This window comes from Protomyctophum bolini, assembly GCF_963924005.1.
Source record: "Protomyctophum bolini genome assembly, chromosome: 18".
Classification (NCBI taxonomy): domain Eukaryota; kingdom Metazoa; phylum Chordata; class Actinopteri; order Myctophiformes; family Myctophidae; genus Protomyctophum; species Protomyctophum bolini.
Window position 1 is genome coordinate 34,298,712 of NC_137879.1, and position 27,417 is coordinate 34,326,128.

Consider the following 27,417-nt stretch of genomic DNA (forward strand, 5'->3'; position numbering starts at 1 on the left):
CTCATTGATGATTCTTTTTACATCTTTCATTTAGAAATAACTTTCCTGGTGAAAACTGATGAAATAATGGCATTTTTATGGCCGATACGGACAATTCCGATTACGCTACAGATTAATCGTGCATCCCTACTGCAAATACAGAAATACCTGTCTCGCAAGAAACAGAAGAATCTACAAAGTAACTAAAGCTGTCAAATCATTTTAGCGGTGTGAAAGTACTGGAGCACTTATCGTCATAGCACAATTGAGGCCAATCATCATAATAATGATGTCATATTTATGACTTCAGGGATCTCCATGTATGGGCATAAAAAGGGATTTCTCGAATCTCGAATAAGACGTTCATTTCATTATAGTTAAGCTATAATGAAATGCATCTACTGGATTCTTAGCTGCATTAACATTTCCGGCCACAGGAGGGCAGCCACAGCCCATTATGTTGAATGTACCATAGAGACTCTGGATTTATTCTATCTGAGTATAGAGACATTTAGTAGCGCACACACACACACACACACACACACACACAGGCGTGCACACTGCACATGCACGCATGCATGCACGCACGCACGCAGTTACAAGTCAGAAAGGAAAGGAAAGGTTTAGTTTGGAAAGGTTTAGTTTGTTTACCCAGGGTAACTGGACTAAGCTCAAGAACTTGTTTACAGCCAGGCCCTGCTCATAGAACATTTCATGGTTAGAGGTACGAGTAAGACGCGCAAACGCGGGAAGCGAACGCAGCTCGTACATATTTGGGTTTTGGACGTATAGCTGCTTTGGGGACTCCTTATATGGTGCCCCTTTTGTGCCCATATATGGAGCTGAGTGGACCTGGCCCCTTTTGTGCCCATATATGGAGCTGAGTGATTGCTGATGCAACACACTCCATATTTGGATAGCGGGACAGACACACAGACAGACAGACAGACAGACATGATCTGCTAGGTCTCATAGTAAGTGCTCCTGCGTTCGCAACAATGCCTTGTCCAAGGGCACTTCAGCGGTGGTAATTTTAACGTGCCCGGTCCGGGGATACGAACTAGCGACCTTCCGATATCAAGACCGGTGCACTTATACTATTGAATTTTATGATCCATTCTTGTAGATCTGCTATTTTTTTCAATAGCTAAAGTATAACACAATGCTTCCAACACCAAAAGGGGTTCCCGCCCCAAAATGGGTTTAAAAAAAATGAAACTGAGACTCTCTTGCTTTATGCTTTTCAAGTCTTAACCTATATTTCTGCAACAGCCAGCACCATGCAGCAATACCCCACTCTGGACATGCGCACAACTGCTCTCAGACAGTGCTCTCGAATTAATTAAGCAGTTAGATATACCGTCACCACGCTAATTATCCACAAAACCTACCGCCAACCAACCAACCAACCAACCAACCAACCAACCAACCAACCAATTCTTCCTGTCATTCACTCTACCTAGTACTTATTTTCAGGTATAACTGGGTTAAAGGGTGCGTGCGGTCATCAATCAGCGCACCTGGAGTGGGGAACTTGGGCGAGTCTCATCAGCGCACCTGTAGTGGGGAACTTGGGCGAGTCTCTGAACTCCTTTTGGTGTTAGCATCATGCTATGCTTTAGCCATTTAAAAATAGCAGATCTACAAGCTCGTAGCGCGCCACCGAGTGGCGCGCTACGAGCTTGTAGGTCTGCTATTTTAGAAAAATCGTGAAAATGAGGCACAAATCTTCAGAGCGAACGTTTGATTTATTTTCGACGTCGGGCCTAAATGGGTTAAGGAGTGCGGTGTGCGGTCGTCAATCAGCGCACCTGGAGTGGGGAACTTGGGCGAGTCTCTGAAGCCTCCGTACTCCTCCTCGTAGGAGCCGGCCAGCTGCTGGAGGCAACGACTGGCCACGTCGGGGGCGAAGGGCGGGGGGGTGGCCTCGGCGCCGGGGCCCAGAGCCCCGATGGCCGTGCCTTCCCTCAGGGCCTCCAGGACTCTGTCCCCGCTGGCCTCCAACGCAGGCCTGTTGCTCTGCCACTGAGGTCAGAGGGGAAAAAAGACAAATCACAAAGCATAACCTCATTAGCCCCGTTCTAGCCTGGAACTCACCTATGCTTTTTATGGCATAGGCAGCTCCCGGCAAGATCCGCCGGGAGAATATATGCGCAGCTGCGCAACATGAGACTAATTACTTAGAGTGACAGAGAGAGAGAGGAGCGTGTGTGTGTACATGTGTGCGTGTGTATGTCAATTTTACAAAGGTGCAGACAATCAGAAATCAGCAGAGAGTGAGCAATGTTTGCGCTACTCTATGCCGAATTGAAGTGGACTCAGACCCAGACTTTTTTTTTCTCCCTGGAAATAAAAACGTCTGGGTTTCCGAGGCTAGCCCCGTTCTGACCCGAGATCAGATTCTATAAATAAATTAAAAATGTCTTCTACATCCTGACGGTTTTCTGCGGAAAAAGCCATGTTTCTGTGGCGTTGGTCGTTTTTTTCAAAAATAGCTAGAGACCTATACAAGCTCGTAGAAAGTTTAACATAATGTTTAATGTGGTTTATATAAGCTATAAGGTGACACGGATGCGTTCCAGGTCTTATAATTTTACCGATACGGTCCAGGATAAGCACCGGGACATGGAGTCCTGTCTCTAATGTTGTCCTGGCAACATAAGGCAAAGCATTATTAGATAAGCGACGGTCACGTGGAAGAGTGCTGCTATTGCCACACAGCCATTAAAAAAATATCGTCTTGTCTGTGCCAACAGAGAATGAAAAAACTGGAGTCTTCACTTCCCAACCTTATTGTAATTAACCTTGCTTCCGGGTGTTACCGCTGATCACCGATGAAGTCTCAAGTTCTTTCCAAAATGGCACAGCCACTGAGGAGGTTTAGATAAATGATCATTGTGAATAATTTGAAGTGCTACTTGCCGAGTCAGTAAATCCAAATCTCCACACCTGTTGAAGAACCCTGCCTCAGTGGTGCTGTATACCTGTCAATCTCCACACGTGTTGAAGACCCCCGTGCCTCAGTGCCCGTACCTGTCTCATGATTCGGGTGAGGACGGTTTTGAGTCCAGGTCTACCTCCAGCGTCTCTGGGAGGGAAGTAGGTGCCCCCGATGAAAGGTCGGAGGTCGGGGGTCAGCCACACATTCATCGGCCATCCACCGCCCCCACTCGTTGCCTTAATTGGGGCGCAAAGAACATGAACAATACATATCAAGTAAGCGTTACAACAGGCACTTGAAAAATGTAGCCTGAACCTGTTCCTGCACTCTTTCTTAAACATTGTACTAAGCATACAGAGGTTTTAATGAATCTTACTGACACATAATGGGGTGGGGTGATTGCCATCTGTTCTTTTTTTAAACCCATTTAGGGCGCTTTCACACCCAAAGTTCGCTTAGAAGGTCCGGATCAAGGACCAAGGACCAAATATTAGCATTTTGATTTTGGTCCGTTTGGTGTTCACACTGGACTTTGTAAAGCGTACCAAATATGTAAACAAATGACACGTGGACATGTTAAGCGAACCAAATAGTGAGGGAAAAATAACATGAGGGGAAATCACTGTCTACAATTTTTGGGACAACCTTCAGTCACACAGAGAGAGAAGAGAACAGCAACATGACAGCAACAACTTGCTATTGCATTCATTCTTAATTATTTTATTAGCCAAATAAGAGCAACAGGTGAACAGAGGAGCAGGTGTTTGAACAATAATGTGCTTGCTGCTGATGCATACAATTCACGGAGACGTATAGCCTACAACAACAAGGTATCCCCGATAAAAATGACTTTTCTTCCATGTGTGCACCTTGACCTGATTAGATATATGTTATTTCTGCGCATCAAATCGGCAGGCATTTCCATGTCATCTTATGGTTTAAACTTGAAGGTGGTCAGTTAGTAGGTTATTGAGCTTCAAGTCAGAAAAGCTCCGCTGCAGCTAATTGAGTTGACCTAGTTTTACGTCTTTTGCTATAGTGATGTAATCAATTAATCATTTGGGACCACCTGTGTATAGCTTATTTAACATTGGCTTTTTCTCTATACGTGCGGCCGTGCGCGACATGGATGATTTTAAATATTTCAAATTCTCTGTCTCTGCGTCTCTCCCATATAAATATATGGGTCTCTCCCCCTCATGTGCGCCCCCCCCCCCCCCCCCCACCCACACACACACACACACACACACACACACACACACACACACACACACACACACACACAAACACAGACAGACAGACAGAAAAAAGTAGGGGACACGATCGAGTTGAAAGAGAAACTCTCGCATGAAGACTCATGCATTGCATGCTTTGTCATAACTTCGCGTGACGGCTGCGCATGCTTAAAATAAACAGATCTACAAGCTTACATCCACGTGTAGCCTACCATATACCGTACACCATTCCGTGTCGATAATTATCTGTTATTTTTGCGCATGTGAACCTCGTAGGCCTACGCTGCCATTACATTTGCGCTGCGCCTCGACATGCGTCTAGGCCTACTATTAAAATAAAATCAGACTGTCAGCTGTCATATCAATAGTGATCCCCGTAAAAAATACATGCTTTTATAACTAATTATTAATGCAGCCTCACAACTGCCGAAGCCCGACAGCTATTTTGGCTATCGTACTGTATTTGGTCCTCTATAAAGTCCGAATGCATTCACACCAGTAACGAACCGCACCGTGGTTCGTTTGGAAGCGAACCGAGTCCGGCCTTTTTTAGCGGACCATGGTTCGTTTCTTTGATCCGCACCAGAGTTCGGATGCATGTTCACACCAACCGAACCAAAGGGGTAAGCGGACCATGGTTCGTTTTAAACGAACCAAACATGTCCGGTGTGAAAGCGCCCTTAGACCCGAGCTCGATTCTACAAAAAATTCTTCTAAATCATGGCAGTTTTCTGAAACACCTATGCTATGGTTCTGTCAGTTGCGCTCAACCTTTGTCATGTCAAGGACCCCCAGAATTATCTGTATTTGGCTGCGGACCGGACCCCCATCTGAAAGTATGTTGTTCCAGGGACCCCCCCCCAGAAGCAAGGATTTGAGTTAAAAACGTTCACTCTGAACTCTGAAAGTATATATATATTCCAAATTTGCGCCAAATTTTCACGATTCTTCAAAAATAGCAGACCTACAAGCTCGTAGTGCTTGTACATGTGCTATTTTTCAATAGCTAAAGTATAACATATAATTCTTAAAACACCAAAAATGGGTTCATAAGCATCAATTGTGTCTAATTTCGGTTCTCCGTCCACATAAATGTGGCCTCAATCAGGCCAATGATGAAATAATGCAGGCACACTTTGGTATAGGCATGCAGTCCCTAATCATCACTGCACCATATGGTAGCATTCAAGTCACCCGCAGCAGGCCTAAAGGCCTATTCATAGTCTGGATTTCCGGTGGGGAGGTGACCACCGCTCCGGTGGAGAGCTGGGGCGGTGGCGGTGGTTTGCTCTTTGCCGCGGCTCAGTGACGTCATGTTGTAGTTCGGTGGTCACCCCACCACCGTAAATCCAGACTATGTATGAGCCTTAAAGGAGAATTCCATACTAAAAGGCTTTCTTACCTTTCTTTGTAGTTGTTACGTCCCCATCAAAGAGGTCCAGGTGTTATTTTGTGCAAAAGCTCCTTATTGGCTATTTCCCCTACCATAAGCCCTAAATGAATTGCATTGAATTGAATGGGATGTATGGGGTGTTGTGCTAATTCGCTTATTTCCATCGAAATAAGTAGTAAAGTGTGCCGCTTGGGTTATTATTTACATTATGAAGAGAGGATATATACAAAGAAATTATAATTTTGAGCGATGGAAATAAGCAAATTAGCACTGTAACTGTCCCAGTAATGGATATTTTCTATTTTCTATTTTCTATTGCTATTTTATTGCTTACCTTTCGGAAATGTATATGTGAACTTTGTAGGTGTGTTATTTGGGTACATATAGATGCATGGTGATATGGTGCCATCTACTGTGCTCTGTTTGGTGGTCTGTCTGGTTCATGTGCAGGGTGAATTGGGCTCACCTGCTCCAATCACCTCATCCTAACGACCTCATTTAAATCACCTGTTGGGCCTTGGGCATGTCAGATCAGAACAAAAGAACAGAGCTGCAGAGAGGAGCTCTCTCATGTCAGAGTCTGACATGACATGACAACATAACATAAGATAAGAGAAAGACAAGAGAGAAAATAATATAATATGAAAGAACTTAACTGAACTCCTGAATAATCGGTGCAGAAGGCGCATACGGTACGTTCCCAATTGTTTTGTTTGTCTGTAAAAGTTATAGTGCCATTGTTTGTGTTTATTGTTTGTGTACATTTTATTGTTTGTTTGGCTGACAAGGACGGTCATCTTTCACTGTTTCATTGCATTTAAAGGCATATTATGTTTTTGTTACAGTTTTTCACGGTTGCCACTTGGGACAAATAAAAACCCCTCAGTGAAATCAGTTGGAGCGTTGTCATATTTCTGCCACGGATAAATATGGTTTGGGAGCAGTTATAGTGAAAAACGTCGCTATCACCACCGAAGTGAACGACATGGCCAGTAGCCACTCGCTGTCAGAGTGACAGCCGTTCCAGTCACTACCACAGCGAGGGGAAGACATCACGTCGCCTGGAGAGGATGCGGAGCGTCGGCCATTCGACCACTTCACGCCCGGCGGTGAGCATCGGGACATCTGCGTTCCAGTGAACACATGGACATCAAGCCGTGTCTTATGGACTCCATCTTTCAAGCCACACGCAACAGCCGGCCTGTCTACAAATCGGATATGACATCGGTCACATCGCGCATATGAACTTCACCTAAACCAACGGAACGGTGAGCCTACGGGAGCAATAAGTTGGCGCTGCAGCAAGAAGGCAAGAAGGCAGCGTCGTCTCTTTTTGGCCTACACACGTTTCTGCTGGAGAAGGTTTGACGGTTCAGTATGCAAGAGGCAGAATAATATCCTTGGGAAGTTGGGATATCAGGTCAGACTGTATGGTGTGAGTGAGTGTAAAAAAGAGGAAAAAAAATCACAAGAAAAATATACCTTGTCAAGTTGAATTGTTGAGAGTTTCACACAACAAAAAAAGAAGAGATTTTCAGAACTGGTTTGTTTTATTGAGAGTTTTATTGAGTTTGTTGAGATATTTTGTCAATTGTATGGTTGTCTCGGTTTGGGGACATTGCTTGTGACAAATATTTAGCTCTTAAAACTGAATAAGAGTAAGAGTTGATAAGACATTTGGGTTTTATTGTGAAGAGGTAATTCAATTTAAAAGTGTAATCCCAAGGCTGGGGACATTAATTAATTCCATGAAGGTGTTGATTTAAAAAGAAATACAATTTCATGTTAGGTAGGTTGTGATGCAAAGCAAACAAAGTGCTTTGATTTAATTCAGGTGATGATTTAAAAACACTTTCATCTCACTTTCATTAAGAGGTTTAAAAAGACAAACAAACAAAGGATGTAATCTAGACTTTGTTGGTAAAAAGGGGAAAAGGAAATGTATAACTTGATGGTTTAAACCTAGCTTTTCCTTTTGAAACATTTTGGAGTGTTTAATACTTGTTTAAGCAAAGCCACTGTAGACTAAAGGGAAAATGGATGAGGGTGTGGTTGTTCCCCCAGAGCAAATGACTCCTGAAAAGATAGGGGAGTTATTAAAACAGGAGATAAAAAAGCCACCTCTGCCTGATGGTTGGATGATGTTCTTGGACAAGGCGAGGGGGAAATACAGCTACTACCACTTCCCGACCAAGCGCGTCCATCTCTACCGTCCTGATGTCAGTGTTCCCCAGACACCCCCCTCCACGCCACTCGCAGTCACAAAGGCACCAGAGCCCACAATTCACGAGGTTGGTTTGGTTCGGGCAGAAACGGAGCCAGTCGGATTGAAGACAGCATTTGCAGTCACAGGAGCAGCAGAGAAAATTGAAGCGGAAGCACAGCCAGTCAGACTGAGGCTGTCAACAATGACCGACAGGGGGTCAGTGGTCAAAGGCCAAAAAGTGACTGGTCTAAGAGTTAGAGTTTACCTTTCACAAGAAAATATTGATCTGCCACCTGCAAACACTCAGGAGTGCATACCGAGGGAGAAAAATAGTATTCCCACTCGGAAAACAGCAGAGCGCTGGACTCGCCTTCTCAGTGTGTCTGAGGAGATGCCTGAATTGTTGGACTGTCCTGTGGGTCTCCTTATGGGTTGTGACGGTGCTAGGGCCCGGAAGCCAAGAAGGGTGGTCGGATGCTCAGCGGGTGCGGGCTCAAACCATGGAACCTTGAAGAGGCCGAGTACAGTGATGGCCAAGATGAAGGTTGAGGGTGGCACAGAGAGCTCAGCACCACCACTAGAAGAGAAGTCTGAGAAACGCTCAAAACCACCCCCCAAGAGTTATAGCAGTGCCCGGAGGTCTCGAAGCATCAGCCGGAGACGCAAGCGAAGTCGCACTGCATCGAGATCCCCAAAGAAGAAGCTGAAAAGAGGGAAAAGATCAGCATCCAAGAACTCCACTGCAGTAGGACGGGAGAAGAACGTCGTCATCAGTTCTGATGTATCCACAGCCTTGACAGAGGATGCCGAACTGTCAGGAGGAACAAAGAAAAGAAAGAGAAAAGGGTGGAATGGAAAGAGACAAGGGAAGATGAAGGTCCATGGGGGCAGCATAACTTGAGAAAGAAGGTCTGACAAAAGTAAGCCTCAAATTCAAATGCAAACCAGAGTTGATATTTTAATACAAAAAAAGGGAACAAAAAGGTATTATTGTTGGTTGGTCAAAGGTCAATACAAAAAAAATGATGTGACACTTGGGTTCAATTAATAAGAAAATACAGATTTCTACAGCCAAATAGTTCAGTAAGAAATCACTGTATTTTGGGGGCAGTGTAACTGTCCCAGTAATGGATATTTTCTATTTTCTATTTTCTATTGCTATTTTATTGCTTACCTTTCGGAAATGTATATGTGAACTTTGTAGGTGTGTTATTTGGGTACATATAGATGCATGGTGATATGGTGCCATCTACTGTGCTCTGTTTGGTGGTCTGTCTGGTTCATGTGCAGGGTGAATTGGGCTCACCTGCTCCAATCACCTCATCCTAACGACCTCATTTAAATCACCTGTTGGGCCTTGGGCATGTCAGATCAGAACAAAAGAACAGAGCTGCAGAGAGGAGCTCTCTCATGTCAGAGTCTGACATGACATGACAACATAACATAAGATAAGAGAAAGACAAGAGAGAAAATAATATAATATGAAAGAACTTAACTGAACTCCTGAATAATCGGTGCAGAAGGCGCATACGGTACGTTCCCAATTGTTTTGTTTGTCTGTAAAAGTTATAGTGCCATTGTTTGTGTTTATTGTTTGTGTACATTTTATTGTTTGTTTGGCTGACAAGGACGGTCATCTTTCACTGTTTCATTGCATTTAAAGGTATATTATGTTTTTGTTACAGTTTTTCACGGTTGCCACTTGGGACAAATAAAAACCCCTCAGTGAAATCAGTTGGAGCGTTGTCATATTTCTGCCACGGATAAATATGGTTTGGGAGCAGTTATAAGCACAACACCCCATACATCCCATTCAATTCAATGCAATTAATTTAGGGCTTATGGTAGGGGAAATAGCCAATAAGGAGCTTTTGCACAAAATAACACCTGGACCTCTTTGATGGGGACGTAACAACTACAAAGAAAGGTAAGAAAGCCTTTTAGTATGGAATTCTCCTTTAAGTCAACAAATATATATATATAATGTTTTTATAATCGATTCTGATCGACTAATTAACGACTAATCAATGAATCAGACCCATCCCTATTAAATATATTGTGAATCAATGCACACACCTGGATGAAGGTCATGTAGACTTTGTCCACGTCGGGTCTCTCCTCTCGGTCTACCTTGATGCAGACGAAGTTGTCACTGAGGATCTTGCCGATCTCCTCGTCCTCGAAGGACTCCCTCTCCATCACGTGACACCAGTGGCACGTGGAGTATCCCACTGCCATGGAACCCATGCATGGGCAACAACACAATTAGGCCATTTTGACCTGGGTGGGAACGATTCTAAGCAAATGACTAAATCCTGACTGTTTTCTTGAAAAAGCTGTTTTTCTTATGTGTCAGTCGTTCTCAAACACTTTCGTGTCGCTTTTCACGACTCTTCAAAAATAGCAGACCTATACAAGCTCGTAGCGCGCCACTCTACGAGCTTGTAGATCTGCTATTTTTCAATAGCTAAAGCATAGCACGAGTAAGATGCGCGAACGCGGGAAGCGAACGCCATCACACTCATGTCACCATGACTCACAAATCAATCAGCTCCATATATGGGCACAAAAGGGGCCAGGTCCACAACAAACAAATCACTGGCCCTGACTAGCTGAGTGGACCTGGCCCCTTTTGTGCCCATATATGGAGCTGAGTGATTGCTGATGCAACAAACTCCATATTTGGATAGCGGGACAGACAGACACACAGACACACACACACACACACACACACACACAGACATGATCTGCTAGGTCTCATAGTCCGGGCAAATAAGCGAGAATATATCAAAACTAGACATTACGAACCAATAACGTGAGGAAAAACGCCTAACCCATTTAGAAAAATAATCTACTAAATCGATGAGTCTGATTATCCACAGATTATCCCATATTATGATAGTAATTGTTGCTCCGCTAAATGACGCGTTCAGATGGGCAGATACAAAGATACAGTCTTCCATGCATTTTCAATGCATGAAGTTACGTGAAGTTACGAAGCAAATCTGACGTTTGTAACTGCTAAAAAAAAAAGAAAAAACGATACAAAGCTACAAACAAGTTGAACTGGCTTCAACTTTAGATACAAAGCGACAATTATGCTGTGAATCTTTGTATCTTTGCATCTGCCCATGTGAACAAGCAGTATTAACCCATTCTGAACGGGAACCCATTCTGGTGTTAGCATCATGTTAATGCTTTAGCTATTGAAAAATAGCAGATCTACAAGCTCGTAGCGCGCCACCGAGTGGCGTGCTACGAGCTTGTAGGTCTGCTATTTTTGAAAAATCGAAGAATGACTGTGACATTTTTAGAATCTGATCTCAGGTCAGAATGGGTTCATCAGACCAGTGTGTGTCCAGTGGAAACCTCGTATGAATCTGATCTCAGGTCAGAATGGGTTAATGGTATGGTCACATACACAGACGGGCGTCGATTAACGCCAGACGTTGTCACCTGGATCAACGACAGCCTAGGTCTGCTCATGTAGTGGTTGCAACTGTATTCATTGATTGCCAGAGTCCCGTGGTGGGAGTTCTGCTCTGGTTTTGGTGAAATATCAAGTAGTTCCGGTCCCATTTTGTGGGGGGCGCACTGGGGGCCACGCAGTAAAGGTAAATGAATCCACAAAACTAACGTTTCATTTGTATTGTTGACCTATTTCTTAAAATATTAGTGCAACTTTGGTTCTATTTTTACCCCTCTATCACACAGAACCATGTTTTTTGTGTCCATATCACTACGATACCAAAAAGTAGTTCCATGTGATGGAGGGGTCAAAGTTGAACGAAAGTCGCGCTAGTATTTTAGAAATAGCTTAACAATACAAATTACGTTCATTTTGATTAATTTACTTTTACTGCGGGGCCCCCCCACAAAATGACCAGAACTACTTAATATTCACTAAAACCAAAAAATCTGAACCATCCCTTTAAAGAAAAGAAAAGCTCAACAGAATCCAGGTCTGGTCAGTCGCGGATTCGTGTGCACGAAACGAGCATGCGCGCGGCAATTTTCACGGGGACCGCACCCGCGTAAATACGCTTGTGTCGTCACCCCCCTCGACTTAAAAATGCAGGTGTCATTGAAAATGAATTACTATAGGGCTCGTTAATCGCTCCTCATCTGAAATGGCGTTTAGTAAACAAAAAAAAATACATTTTCAGGTTGGTTGCAAAAATGTCAGGCGATCCCAATTTTTGCCCATGAAAAAGGACGGGACATAATTATGGCCATATCAGCCGGATCAGCGGTGCAACGTATAGGTTAAGGGCCCCGAACCTCTATAGTCAAATGAATTTTGTAAGTCATCCGATTGTACCAGAAGACCAAAAGTTTGAAATAATGGCGATTATAAATGGTTGATGAAACAACAAACTTGACCATCTTTTGCCAATTACCCGATAGGAAGATGGGCTTGTCCTCCTCCTTGGCCTTGTCAAACGCATCCTGTCCCCATGGGTACCTGAGAGAATGAGATAATAAATAATAATAATAATAAACTTTATTTATATAGCACCTTTCATACATAAATGCAGCTCTTAAGTGCTTCACAGGGCAGGACACAAAAATAGAATACAATAAAACACAAAGCAAATCAGTCAGGACAGGGTATAGGAACGCACATATTAAAACTCAACTAAAAGCAAGAGTGAGTCTTGAGTTGAGATTTTAAAATGTCTACAGAGGCGGGTGCGTGTCTGAGCTGGAATCATGGTAGTTCATTCCAGGCTGTTGGGCCGTAGAAGCAAAAGACTGCCTCACCCATATTTTTTTGTGCACATTTTTTTTTAGGCACTTCAAGCAGGCCAGCAGTGGAGGACCTGAGATGACATTAACCACAGTGCGTGCGCGTGTTTATTAGTCACCAGTCGCACGCACACACACAAGGTTGTGTGTGAATGCGTACAATGTGCTTGCGTGCGTGCATGCGTCTCCAGTCAACAGGGTTGTGTGTGTGGGCGTGCATGCGGGTGTTACTCACCAGTCCACAGGGTTGTGTGCATGCTGCAAGAGGTAGGGGGAGCGCTCCTTGGCCAGTCTGTTACTGTGACTCCCTGAAGCCATACTGAGACTGACAGAGGGGCTGCTGGGAAACAATATACACTGTATGAACAATATATATATATATGGACAATTTACGTATTTAGCAGACGCTCTTAACTCAGTCTATGCTTCCGACAGTCTCTGGTACAAAATATCATGAGATGAGGGGGTCGTTTGAGGGTCCTTGACATGAAAAAGTTTGAGAACCACTGATATAGAAACACACGTTTTTCAGAAAACCATTAGGATTTAGAAGATTTTCTTTTTTTTTTAGCACAAAATGAAATTCTATCAGGTCAAATAAATCACGTCCCTTGGATTCCATTACCATTAAACCAAATACACATAATTACATACTTGTGAATACATGATGTAACAATTATTGTAACACACATAATGCACTTGCATTGTCGTGAATGAGACAATTAATTGCAATTGCGTTACAGTAGAACATGATGAAACTAGATATTTCATACACAAACAGCATGTAAAATACATTGTTATACAAACATTACAAAAGACAGCAGCATTAAAATTGCAGCTCAGAAATGTTAGCAATATCATAATACATGCAGTTATTGCTCACCGCCATCCTTGGTATAATGTTTATGTATATCATTCTATAATTATGATAGACATTTCTAAGACTATTCTATAAACAGACTTGTTTATATCCAGTAATGTGCTTCAAATGTATACTTGCTGATTATAACACACAGTGACTGTGCAACAATATGGGATCATATATGTTGCAATAATATTAACTTATGTATGCTACGTAACATGACGTCCGTCCGTTGCATCATTCAACCATGTCCATGACTGTGCAGCATGCCCCAATGCAATGTTACATCACGTCAATTCGTGTTGCTTATATATTGACTTGTGCAACTTGAATAAAGTTAATAATAGTACATTAATGTCTGGGGTTGTCTTGCAAGCTAAACACGCATGAAACTTCAAGCTGGATAATAATAATCCACTTTGAACGTGCATGCTGCTTTGCCACAATTAAGTTCACAACAATAACAACATGTCAAACTAGCTTTAGCTTTCCTGCTAGCGGTGGTTATTACTTCGGACTCCCTGTCCCTTTTAAACAATAACTTAATAATAATAATAATAATAATAATAATAATAACAACCTATGCCTCAAAAGCTAACCCGTCCCAAACTCTAACCTCACAAAAACACCATGCCTATAGCCCTGAAACATGATTGTCTGTCATGTGAACCATGGCTATATGACCAACGCGTCCCTCACAGAAAGTCTGCTATAGTAAAACCTCAAAACCCTCTTGTCCACTCCACCTGTACCCCAGACTACAAAAACCCATTCAGGACCCTCGGTTACCTTTTCTCCCGTCCAAAATACAGAGAAGGTAACCGAGGGTCCCGAGAGAGTGGCTATGGCTAACAACCCCAGCAGCCATAATGTATTGGTAGGTGCTTTAGTTTACCTGAAGCCGCAGCGGACTGCCCGACAGGGGTTCAGCAGCGGGTGTTTGTCTCTCGACGCTGGGCGTGTAGAAGCACAATGACCGACGGTACGTCCCTGCGTGGTACTACTGGTACTACTTATACTGACCAGCCGCTGTGGTCTACTGCTGTCTGTGTCTGCTCCCAGGACAGCTACACTCGGTAGGCGGAGGAACACCGGCTGATGTTGGGACGCGGCAGCAGCAGAACGCCCCCATGCGTGTCTCAACATCTTAATCCAGTTATTATATTAGTGGAACTGTCTGTCACACACACACACACACACTACACACACAACTTGGAGGAAGGTGACGCGTACGAACCACGTGTGCTGCTGTTTATAAAACCCCACTACTCCTGCGACTCTCACTCTGCACACGTGAGCGCCATGAATCTGATGATGCAGTTCGACAAGTTCAGCAGAAGATGGTGCTGTGTAGCCTAGTAGAGCAGTGGTTTTCAAAGTAGGGTCCTGAATGCGGCTCCGTCTAATGAGCAAATTTAGGACTTCCTGTCTGAGAGCTAGCAGATTTAAGACATCCGGTTGCCTTCAGAATAAAATAAGGTTATTTAATTCGTTAATTAAATATTTTTTACATTACATTATTAGTATTATTATTACATTACAGTTATTGTAAAGACACACATTATGTTTCTGTGTAAAAATAAGTAATTAAATAACATAAAAAACGGTACCGGAAACGGTACTGTTTTGAGCATTGACCCCAGTAGAAGCTCTGCTGCTGTGAACACCTCTCCCGCTTAGCGGAGAGTGGGGTGTGGTAGAGGACATCTCCCCGAACGCGTGGGTATGTCCAGATAGTTGCCTCGCGGAGCCGTCTTTTGTCCAGTGTCCATTCTGGGTCCGGAAACGGTACTGTTTTGAGCATTGACCCCAGTAGAAGCTCTGCTGCTGTGAATTTTACACCTCCCCCGCTTAGCGGAGAGTGGGGTGTGGTAGAGGACATCTCCCCGAACGTGTGGGTATGTCCAGATAGTTGCCTCGCGGAGCCGTCTTTTGTCCAGTGTCCACTTTATAAAGTCCATGCACTCCAGTGAATAGCATTTATCCATTTAGATAACTTTATTATTATTATTTAATTACTTATTTTTACACAGAAACATGTGTGTCTTATAGCATCATATAGCATCATTTAAATGCTTAATTTGTAGTTTTAATGTGCAAATTAAACTTTTTTCCACACTCTAGAGGTTACTCTTATTTTGAAGAGATCGTCCACCGGAAGTCTTAAATCTGTTTATTAGATCTGTTCACTAGACGCTGCCATTAGAGGCTCTAGACACTGGCGAAAACAGCATGGTGACGTGTAGCAAAAAAAAAACACTGGCCACAGAATGCCTTATAGATAGCGCGGCGCCGTTGTTGACATTTTAATAACCATATTTTTATATAAAACTAGGATACAAAGAAAACCAAAACGTGTCGTTTCAAAACAGTGTCGTCATTATAAGCAGCAGCAGCAGCAGCTAGGAGGACGTTTGTTAGCAGCTCAACCACAAACACAGCAGGTATCGTTTAAAATGAACTAAGATCACGTTGTCAATGTCTTTCATCTAGTATTTATCATTTAAAGATCCGAAATAAATGTGCCTGTTTAAATCTCTTTGTCTTTATTAACTCGTAATTTAAGTTGGAGCATAAATCTAACTGCTAGCTGCTGTTATACAATGAGCATATAAACACAAACAGCTATGGCAGCAGCAGCAATGAGACATTGTTGCATGTGTATTGTTGTTGTTGATGTGACTATTATCATTCTAAGCCTATAGTTGCATGAATGTTTTACAGCATAGCATTACTGTTGTTAATCAACATATAACTTAATCAATGAGGTGCAAACGTACCTTGTCAACCAGTAGGACATTTACTCTGCCTATGTAATGTTGATGTTGATGTCATTGTCAGCTGAAGAAGAGAGCTGTGTTAAAACTTTCAAGATTTTTCAATAATGTTCAAAAATAGCAGATGTACAAGCTTGTAGCGATCAAGTGATGCGCTGTGAACTTAGTACAACTGTTCATGTTCAGTACTGTGTATATAGGGTTTAGTGTTTTATAGGGGGATGGGGTTAGGGTACCTCTCAGAACTGTATAGGGTCTATGATGGGGTTAGGGTAGCCTGGGTAAACCCTTGACAGATTTGCATTCTGCAGGGCAAAAAGGTACCCTAACCCTGTCCCCCATCATAAACCCTATACACTGAACTGTTCTACAGCGGAGACACGCAGGGCAAAAAGGTACCCTAAACCCTAGCCTGGGTAAACCCACTCCCCCTGCTGGACAACATTTCATTTCAACCCTCCTGGCAGAATGAAATGTTGTGCAGCAGGGCCCCCCCCCTGCTTCAACATTTCAACGCGTGTCTCTGTTGTAGAACCATCCAGTGAGTGTATAGGGTTTATGATGGGGGACAGGGTTAGGGTACCTTTTTGCCCTGCGTGTCTCCGCTGTAAAACTGCTGGGCCTTGGTCTTGCCCTGCACCACTGGGTCCACAGCCTCCAGGTGGGACGGGTTGGCCATGAGCGACAGCGCAATGTTCCTGTCCGTCTCGCGGCTGATCCTCTCGTGGTACATTCCCAGATTGTACTTCACGTCCCTGGAGCCCTAAACGGCAACCAGAATCCCATCTATACAACTAGACCTGTCGGCCGCACCGGCCTACTTGGGAACGATGCAACTCGGGAACCTAATAATATCCGTTGTCATAGCACCTGCATGTCAGAACAGGCCCTTTTATGCCCATATGGAACACTGCAATAATAACTGACCATAATACATATAAGTGTACTAGTACCAACCTTTGTTGGATTCCCAGAGCAGCCTCTATAGAGGGTATGCGCATGCTTAAAGTGAAATGGCAGAAAGTCGTTTATTGCCACTCAGTGGCCGTTCCTGCATAACTTCCTGGTTTTGATGATGATGTCACGCGCATACCCTCTATTGCCTGAGCCTCAATTGGCTGAGGTAGAGGCTGGCAATTGCACAGCTGAGGGGTAAATGGTAAATGGTGCATGTATATAGCGCGAAACGGCGCTTTACATAGAATGTGCATTACATTGACCCATTCACACACCGATGGCAGCAGAAACCATGCAAGGCACCAACCAGCACATTAGCAGGAGCAATTAGGGGTTCAGTGTCTTGCTCAAGGACACTTTGACACTAACTCTGGGGGGAGCCCCGGGTTCGAACTGGCAACCTTGCCGTTACCATCCAGCCACTCTACCCCTGAGCCACCGCTGCCCCTCAGTGGGGAGGATTCCCACTGAGGGAATTCCCACTGGCAGAGCCTGACCAGAGCCTCTTTAAGTGGTTGGGGGTTCTGGAGAACTGTGGGTCCGCCCGACTCGATACCGGGCACTGCACTCCCTGCGGGGCTGTGGACCACGTCGTGTGTCGAATGTGAAGTCGGTGGGGCAAACGTTTGCCGAGTTACGTGCAATAATACAACCGTGCAAACACGCAGAGGCGTGGCGCATTTGTAGTATAGGATGCAATGCTTGTTTGTCTTCACAGCGAGTTGTAGAACACTAGACTTGACTTTTGTCAAACCATCACTAAACCTGGGTATATTTTACCCGATGTAATATTCCATAAAAAAAAATCACACCTCTGTGAAGTTGTATGAATTTTTGTATTCATCTTTAGGGCCCCAAATCACACCTTAGAAAGTACGAGTGAGTATTTAAAAGTGTTTTTTTTTACTGGGGGCAGTGGGGGGGGTCATATTTTGACAGCAGTAACTGTCATCATTTCACCCCCCTCCCTATCTAAGTAATGGACAGTAGGCTATTAAGTATTATCTACAAGTAATCTATATATATTATTATATAATATATTATAATATATTAGCCATAGGCCATCATAAACTATACTACAAGTCGCACAGTTTCAGCTGGAAGTGAACCGTCTGCAAATACTCCAGTTATTAAAGTGAAAGTCCTTATTACTTTGCTTCATTTCAGACCAGTGTGTGGAGTCCAAACTGCAGGTGAAGATGGACTCTCCAGACTCAGCCAGGGACGTTTCTATTAAACAGGAGGAACCTGAAGACCACCCACAACTCGGTATGTATTCTCAGTCATAATTTCACCCCCCTCCCTATCCATGTATTGGACAGTATTAGGATGTTGATATTACTTTTGTATTCATCTCCCTCTGGGAGACGGTTGCGGCTGCTGAAGGCTACAAAAGTCCGCCACAGACTGAGCTTTTTCCCCTCAGCCGCCAGGCTGCTAAATGACTCTGGTTTCCCTCTGGTTTGCCCCCTATAGGGCAGGGGTATGCAACCTGCGGCTCTAGAGCCACATGTAGCTCATGTGGCCCTCTCCCGTGGCTCCCAGTTGCTACGGCAAAGAAGTATGAAAAGGAATAAGAGGTTTTCTTTTCTTTTTTCTTTTTTTTTTTACATTTAATCATAATTTATTATTGAATGTGTAGTAGGCATAAAGTTATTCTTTCATTTTGATATTGCAAAACAATGTTGCCTATACACCAGATAAAAATAAGAATCACATTTAATGAAGGAAAATGAAAAGAATAGAATAATGTATTCATGATACATCTGTTTGTTTTCACCACCAATGCTGCTGGCTTACTGGTACAGTATACTTGATATGCTTTGAGAAATTAGCAAACAATAAAATGTAATATTAAAAGACCTGCAGAATCACAAATAATTCAAGTTTGCTTTATAAAAGCGAACTTTTGCGGCTCCAGATAGAATTGTAATACGTTTTTGGGCCAAAAATGGCTCTTCTGATAATAAAGGTTGCCTACCCCTGCCCTAGGGAGTATCACCGGACATGTTTTGCACTATTCCATTAAACTCTGCACTTTATATTTATACTTCCTGCACGGTGTTGTATTTGTGTTGTTGTTTTTTCGTTATACAGTATGTGAAAAAAGGAATAAGAAATGCACACATGTCAAATGTCAAAGCAAATTCCTATGTGTTTTACACAATGGCAAATAAAGGTATCTGAATCTGAATCTTTAGGGCCCCAAATCACACCTTAGAAAGCACAAGTGTCAAGGGTTTCTTGACTGGGGAGTCATATTTTGACGGCAGTAACTGCCTGTCATTTCCTTATCGAAGTATCGCGTGTGTGCGACCGTGCGTGCGTGTGAAAAGTGTGCCCTGCCAGAACAATGTTTGGTAAACACTGATCTACCAAATTATTTCTATTATCTACAAGTAATCGTCAGCTGTTCTTGTGAAACGTGATATATATTAGCCATAGACCATCATAAATTATACTACAAGTCGCGCTGTTTTAGCTGGAAGTGAACCATCTGAAAATATTGTTATTCTCCACTATTAAAGGTCTCCAGTTATTAAAGTCCTTATTAATTTGCTTCATTTCAGACCAGTCTGTGGAGTCCAAACTGCAGGTGAAGATGGACTCTCCAGACTCAGCCAGGGACGTTCCTATTAAACAGAGGCAACCTGGAGACATTTCTATTAAACAGGAGGAACCTGAAGACCACCCACAACTCGGTATGTATTCTCAGTTCTCACTAACGATAATTTTGGTTGAGATTTTTCAAAAAATATCATGACAATATCCGGATATTATAGGACCACAATGGAAACAAGTGGCCAAGACCTTCGTGTTAGCCTTTAAGCCTAAATGTATTACTGTACCTCCATGCTATTTACATTATTTACTGATAAATTATTCTATCAATCAATCAGTTAATCAATATGTATAATCTTGCTAAAACTTTGAAGCCTGTTTTTTCCAGAACCACCTGTAATAATAAACCATGAAAAACCATGACCTTGAAAAATGGGATAAACACCCAGACCCTACACACAGAATTCTGCAAATCCATTCTCTGTACCCAGCGAAAAACACCAAATAATGCATGCAGGGCAGAATTAGCACCGTGATCGACCCAAAACAAAGAAATATCTTAACTAGGGACATACTCAGTGAGCACAGTCTCGCGATCGAGAAAGGCCGTCATAGGCAGACCTGTATCCCGAGAGAAGACAGACTATGCACCCACTGCACACAAAATGAAGTGGAAACCGAGCTACACTTCCTAACCATCTGTCCATTGTACCAAGACATCAGAGACACATACTTCCCACAGATTACAACCACACACGGAGATTTTGAAAAAATAAATTGTCATGACATGACAAAAAACTCCCATATCTGCTGGGCGAAGTACAACAATTTGCTAACACAGCAGCAAGATTTGTGAGTTGCTGTGATAGTAGAAGGATATCAAATGGAACACAACCACCCTAAAGACTAATCATTGTGTATATTCCTGCACTATACCTGCATCGAGTGATCTTGGTACATGGAAATTGATCTATTGAAGATTCTGACTTTCAAATGTACATCATTTTTGTTTTGATTGTATTGCTGTATTGTTCTTTCTGCTTTGGCAATGTAAACGTATGTTTTCTCATGCCAATAAAGCCCATTGAATTGAATTGTAATAATAACCTGTGCTTATTTAGTAACCGTTTTGTCAGTCTTGGTAGGTAAAAGCTTTGTAATCGAACGTGGAAGATAGAAAATTTGATTTACATTTTAGGAGTCCAGTGTGGACTAACATCTTATTTCTCTGCCCCTATAGCCAGTGAAGTTGATGAAGACGTCTCTTCACACTGCTCTGAAGTTGAAGTTGAACTTGTAACTGACACCGAAGTTGCCGAAGACGGTGATGATGGTGGGGAGACCGCTGACGACAGTGACCGGGTGGAGACCATCGAAGGCAGTAATAGTGGGAAGACCACTGGAGACCGTGACGATGGGGGGGAGACAAGCGGAGGTGTCCACACTGAAGAAAAACCTTTCCTCTGTGCGTTTTGTTGCAAGAGTTTTAGTAAGTTGTTTGACCTGAAGAGACACCTTTGTATCCACACTGGAGAAAAACCTTTCCAATGTAAACTGTGTAACAAGAGTTTCATTGAATCGGCTCAGCTGAAGACACACCAGCGTGTCCACACCGGAGAAAAACCTTTCCTCTGTGCATCTTGTGGCAAGAGGTTTAGTGACTCGAGTTCACTGTGGAGACACCGACGTGTCCACTCTGGAGAAAAACCTTTCCACTGTAAGTTTTGTGACAAGAGTTTCAGTTTGTCATTTTCGCTGAAGTCACACCAGAGTGTCCACTCTGGAGAAAAACCTTTCCTATGTAAACTATGTGACACGAGTTTCAGCCGATCAAAATATCTGAAGAGACACCAGCTCGTCCACACAGGAGAAAAACCATTCCAGTGTAAACTGTGTAACAAGAGTTTCAGTAGTTCATATGTTCTCAAGATACACCAGCGTGTCCACACTGGTGAAAAACCTTACCACTGTACACTGTGTGACAAGAGTTTCAACGAGTCGGTTCAGCTGAAGAGACACCAGCTTGTCCACACTGGAGAACACCCGTTCCAGTGTAAACTGTGTAACAAGAGTTTCAGTAGTGCATATTATCGTTTGAAGCATCAACAGATCGTCCACAAAAAAAAACCTTTCCAATGTGAACAATGTGACAAGTGTTTCACGGAATCGTCTACTCTGAAAAAACACCAGCGTCTCCACACTGGAGAAAAGCCTTTCCGCTGTACACTGTGTGACAAGAGTTTCTACGACTCGGGTCAGCTGAAGAGACACCGGCTTGTCCACACCGGAGAGAAACCGTTCCAATGTACACAATGTGACAAGAGTTACAGCGATCCCAGTAACCTGAGGAGACACCACCGCGTGCACACTGGAGAAAAGCCCTTCAAATGTAAACACTGCGACAAGAGTTTCATGGTGTCAAGTCATCTAAAGTCACACCTTCGTGTCCACACAGGAGACAATAAAGACTAATGTCACACTCGCCCACTGTATTTATACTGGCCGCATGACATCAATGCTCCAAGTGCTCTGAAGACACTCCTTCGTGTCCACAGTCCACACAGGCGAAAACAATGTCACTGAGCTCACTGGTAGGATCAAATTAAACAGCTTTATGTTGGTAGGGATGTGCATAGGCAAGCGAAATATTATGGATATTTATACTGCTCCTCTCAATAGAGGCCCCCCTCCTATATTCAGCCATAGTGTCGAGTTACGTTTTACACAAACCTTAAATTCCCATTGACAATGAATGTAGAATTTACGTCGTACTGTATGAGGATGAGCAAATCTGCCATTTTTGTCCTACACAAACATTACATTCCCATTGACAATGAATGGAGAATTTACGTCATGTACACAAGCAAATCAGCTATTTTTGTCCTACACAAAGTTCCCGTTGATAATGAATGGATTGGATAATGTAGTACGATAAGAGCGCTCCTCACTTCACTCGGGTGTGATTCCTTTTCTTCCTTTATACATTTTTTTAATCCTTAAAATGGTGTTAACCTTAACCATTTATTATTACTTTATTATTTTAGCTAGAGGGTGCCATTACAGTAATGTATTGCAAATTATATTGTTTTGATATGATTTGAATGTCAACTCATGTTTCAATCATAATATGGCAATTGTATTAAAACAAAAGAGGTGGCATAACATTTTCTCCTCTCTGATTTCACACTTTTACGTCACGCCGAAATTGTCAATACCGCAACAGGATTCTGCAAGAATGTGTTGAGTATGTGTTGAAGTGTTCCCTCAATGACGTGCATGTATTTTAATTGAGGGGAAAGGCCCATTCAAATAGGTGTGTAGATACAGGGTGTACTTTGGTGTGTTTGAATGTGCCTCAAATCTCATACAGTACATTTAGGGCTGCAGCTATCCATCGTTTGCTTAGAGAAGAGTTTATTATATTGATTACTTTTTTTGATTTCTTTAATTTATCAATGTATTAATTTAAATTCAATTAGTCGTAGTTGTTGTACAACTACATCCATGTCCTAGCCTTAGAACCTCATGACTATACCTGCTGATCTACATCAGTGCTTCTCAGACATTTTCACATCAAGGGCAAACAAGAATGTTAACGTTGCCACGATTTCACACTTTTCACACACATTTGATCTATTATACAAGGAAAACATAAACACTTTGAGCCTACTTATCCAAATGACTGATCCTAGCTGTGCAAACAACATAGAATGTATAAAGAATAAATAAACGGAGTGAAAAGGATGAATACACTCAAAGGTATGGATAAGAAGAAGGAAGGACATGGATGGAAAACAATATTTCAAGTGGGGAACATCAACATTTGTTTACTATACATCTTGAAGATTGTAAAAATGCAAATGTTAGAAAGAATATATCAATAGGGAAGGAGTTGTGATCCAGTTTAGGCGACTTTTAACATGTGCTTTGTGTTTATTTGGGTTTTTGTCCACTATACACATGATGGAACCATGGCAAATATTCATATCAATCAATTCATCGTGCATAAGACAAAAATAAAATGGGGTGAATGCTTTCTGCCGGTTGTATAGTTCAGGAGCCATGCTGATCTAAAGATTTTAAAATTTCACACCAAAATATCCAGGACGGACACAACCTCATCCAGGGGCGCCTTCAGGGGGCGCCAAAAGGCCTGACCGACATTATATATACACTTTTCTTTTTCTTTTTTATATATATATATTTAAAAAAAAGAAACGTTAAACACTTGTTAAAAAGGCGTTAAAGATGTTGGCAGTCTAGGACATCATAAAAAAGAAGTTAAAGGAGAATTCCATACTAAAAGGCTTTCTTACCTTTCTTTGTAGTCGTTACGTCCCCATCAAAGAGGTCCAGGTGTTATTTTGTGCAAAAGCTCCTTATTGGCTATTTCCCCTACCCTAAGCCCTAAATGAATTGCATTGAATTGAATGGGATGTATGGGGTGTTGTGCTAATTCGCTTATTTCCATCGAAATAAGTAGTAAAGTGTCCCGCTTGGGTTATTATTTACATTATGAAGAGAGGATATATACAAAAAATATATAATTTTGAGCGATGGAAATAAGCCAATTAGCACAACACCCCATACATCCCATTCAATTCAATGCAATTCATTTAGGGCTTAGGCCGGGGTATAGGGGAAATAGCCAATGAGGAGCTTTTGCACAAAATAACACCTGGACCTCTTTGATGGGGACGTAACAACTACAAAGAAAGGTAAGAAAGCCTTTTAGTATGGAATTCTCCTTTAAATAAGTCCTTGGCGATGGATGATATTTATGATGGTTTAAAAGAAACATATATGGGACAATAATTAGCTCTGGGAACATCAAAACGCATCAACTAGACACCTTAAGAATTATAAAAAGGTATAGGTTAGAAAAATATATCTTTCGGGAGCAAAGTACATTATATAATACAGTATTGAGGATTAAAATTGAGGGCGAAAAAAGTGAAGACGCCAAAAATCATTGGCCCGGAATGCCATTTGAGATGATTTGATCTGAGCACGGAATGTGATGGTATGTGTGATGGTATACAGTAAAGAGCGCCCCTCATGCACTTCACACAAGTGTGATTTTCTTTTTTCAACATGGCAGCCGCCTTCGTGGGCAGAGTGATATAATCTTTGGGATTGGAAGGATATGGAATTTGGCATCATCTCATCATGTCTAACTGCATTGTTCCACAGTTACACTGACCTTCCCTGGTTGATATCGTCAGAGGGACAGTATCATCATCCGTGAAAATTAATGGAAAGAGTGTGTCAGTGACGGTGTGTGCTGTGATATGAAAACGGTTGAAAACCACTGATCTATAGTCTTATTAGCCGGAGTGAGTGCATGAATCCCAACCCTCAATCAGATGATTGACAGCCGAGGTCACCAACGGCAGCTCTGAGCAGCAGCCTCCAAGTCCAGGATTGGAGGAAGTCTCCCACTGGCCCCGCCCTCCAGGTAGGCGGGCTTCATGGTTGGGGGCGTGTCCGAGCTCCGCCTCTGCTTCAGGTCTGCGTCCACATGCTTCAGGTCTGCGTCCACATATTTAATGTACAGGTGAAATATTGACCGACAATCTCTGGTTTTACTTTGTTATAGTTGGGTGTACTAAACTGACTAGTCTAAATAGTTCTCTTTTCCTTGTTATTTCTGGTTGAGGCTTCACAGTTGAAGACCTTTACAGTGAAATGGCTTTTTTTCTCATTTTATTTTGACGTTTGAGTCCACAGCGGTGTTTCAACCAATCAGAAGTTTCCATCCACACACAACATTATGACATCATCGTTATGACATCATCATTCTTACCATATATGGCCAGCAGCATCTTGCGCCTGGCTCCAAACGTGGCCACACCCACTTCCTTCAGGTCTTCGTCAGACAGAGTGAGAAACGTCTGGAAGTCAATCTGACACGCAAACACACGCACGCACACACACACACACACACACACACACACACACACACACAGTCATTATGACATCACCACATTATGACACACATGCACATCAACATGTATACGATAGAGCGTCGCAGTCCCACCCCCTTTCAGAACCTGGAGATAATTCCCCATTGATTTTCCCCATAGACGTTTCAAAAAGTATTTATTTAAAGACCTTTAAAGCCTCGGACAGATGACAACTCATGACAATAAACACAGAATAAATAATTAGAAAGAAGTAAAACAACAACAAAGTGTCGTAGCCTGCGCTTTTTTCAAAAATGTGTTTAATGTCTTTGTCACCTGCCGAGTTGGCTTTGTCCCAGGCTTTAAAGGTCTTTAAATACGGGGAATAATGGGGAAAATCAATGGGGAATTATTTCCTGGTGCCTTTGCAGGGGGCGGGACTGCGACAGTCTATGTAATACACAGTGAGTGTGCGTGCGTGCGTCCGTGCGTGCGTGCGTGCGTGCGTGCGTGCGTGCGTAAGCGTACCTCTTGTTGCGTGAACACGTCAGTGTATTTGGCCACGCCCAGCTGCTTGAGCAGCTCAGCCAATCGGTCGCAGTCCTGCTGGGGGGAGGGGCTTCGCTGGCTGCAGGTCGACGCCCTCCTGGATGAGGACACGCCCCCACTCTCCGCTGGAGGTCAAAGGTCAAAGAATGTTGGCGTTATTGTTTACCAGTAAAAAAAACACATTGAGACTAAAGTCTCTTTTACAAGCGTGGACTGGCCAAGAGACGAGGCAAATAACCCATTCTGACCTGAGATCAGATTCATACGAGGTTTCCACTGGACACACACTGGTCTGATGAACCCATTCTGACCTGAGATCAGATTCTAAAAATGTCAGTCGTTCTTCGATTTTTCAAAAATAGCAGACCTACAAGCTCGTAGCGCGCCACTCGGTGGCGCGCTATGAGCATAACATGCATAACATGATGCTAACACCAACATGGGTTCCCATTCAGAATGGGATAATGTTACACAGCTCTGCCAGTACCAACAAAATAAATACAGGACAATATCTGGGACAGACAAAAGTACAGTACCCACTACCTATAAGCTCAAGGCAAAAACAGGAAGATCTAATAAAACGACCAATAAATACTAAAATAAAGTAACAATGTTTGCTACTAAACTAATGTGAACCATCTATGACTAGTCCTATGCCTCGAAGCAGGAGCATAATAGTGCCAGTATTCAGAAGCTCACAGAAGGTGTCGTGCCGGCCCCTACAAGAAGAAGATGTAAACATAGGGAAGGAGTTGTGTTCTGGTGAGGAAGAGGAGGGTGAGGAGGGTGAGACGGGTGGCGACGAAGATGTGGACCCGCGTCTGTCTCTCCAGTTCTCCGAGTTACTCCTCGGACACGCCCACTACAAGAGAGACAGACAGACAGGCAGGCAGACAGACAGACAGGCAGAGAGACAGACAGTTACTCCTCTGTCACGCCCACTGAGAGACAGACAGTCATGGGCAGACAGACAGACAGCTGAGTTACAGTTAATAGATTTTCATATTTCAGTTCATTTTAAAAGAAAATAATAACAATTTTAATATTTAAATTTTAATATAATAAAAAAAACAATAAAGCTTTGATACTGGCATATTTATTATGTCGTTAAAATAGTTCAACAACATTACTAAAGGTAATATACATTGAATGAAACATAGCATTGAATGTTTAAATACTAAAGGTATTCTACATTTAATAAAACATATAGCATTGAATAGCATCATAGCGTAATGATTTTTAGATTCTAGTGATTATTTATTTTTTCTATTTATTTGTGTTGTTCTCTGTAAAGACCCCCC

At 42.7% G+C, this 27,417-nt stretch overlaps 3 protein-coding genes across 4 annotated transcripts in view; 1 reads left to right on the top strand and 2 right to left on the bottom strand.

The window, feature by feature from the left end:
* spata20 (spermatogenesis associated 20) overlaps nt 1–14,562 on the bottom strand; it is a 268,685-nt gene extending 254,123 nt beyond the window's left edge. The window contains exons 1-6 of one of the 2 annotated variants that reach the window (XM_080788996.1): nt 14,261–14,562; nt 12,739–12,840; nt 12,155–12,219; nt 9,831–9,985; nt 3,013–3,156; nt 1,791–2,004 (exon numbers count right to left, since the gene is read on the bottom strand). In XM_080788996.1, the coding sequence (XP_080645122.1) occupies nt 1,791–2,004; nt 3,013–3,156; nt 9,831–9,985; nt 12,155–12,219; nt 12,739–12,840; nt 14,261–14,511 (931 nt within the window). In that variant the 5' untranslated portion in view covers nt 14,512–14,562. Of the gene's footprint in view, nt 1–1,790; nt 2,005–3,012; nt 3,157–9,830; nt 9,986–12,154; nt 12,220–12,738; nt 12,844–14,260 lie in introns of both variants that reach the window. The other variant, XM_080788995.1, reaches the window with a different exon arrangement.
* A 1,083-nt stretch (nt 14,563–15,645) lies between these two features.
* Nucleotides 15,646–22,133, top strand: LOC308333656 (uncharacterized protein; the record flags this gene model as incomplete). The annotated part of the gene is made up of 4 exons (XM_080790112.1): nt 15,646–15,809; nt 18,267–18,368; nt 19,670–19,801; nt 20,902–22,133. Exons 2-4 carry the CDS (start codon nt 18,299–18,301, stop codon nt 22,131–22,133), a joined length of 1,434 nt encoding a protein of 477 aa, XP_080646238.1. The 5' UTR covers nt 15,646–15,809; nt 18,267–18,298.
* A 2,911-nt stretch (nt 22,134–25,044) lies between these two features.
* The window catches only part of bicc2 (bicaudal C homolog 2), a gene marked incomplete at both ends in the record, with an annotated part of 16,201 nt that continues 13,828 nt past the window's right edge, over nt 25,045–27,417 (bottom strand). The window contains 4 exons of the mRNA XM_080790113.1: nt 25,045–25,172; nt 25,468–25,567; nt 26,096–26,241; nt 26,816–26,978. Coding sequence (XP_080646239.1) covers nt 25,045–25,172; nt 25,468–25,567; nt 26,096–26,241; nt 26,816–26,978 — 537 coding nt within the window. The remainder of the gene's footprint in view (nt 25,173–25,467; nt 25,568–26,095; nt 26,242–26,815; nt 26,979–27,417) is intronic.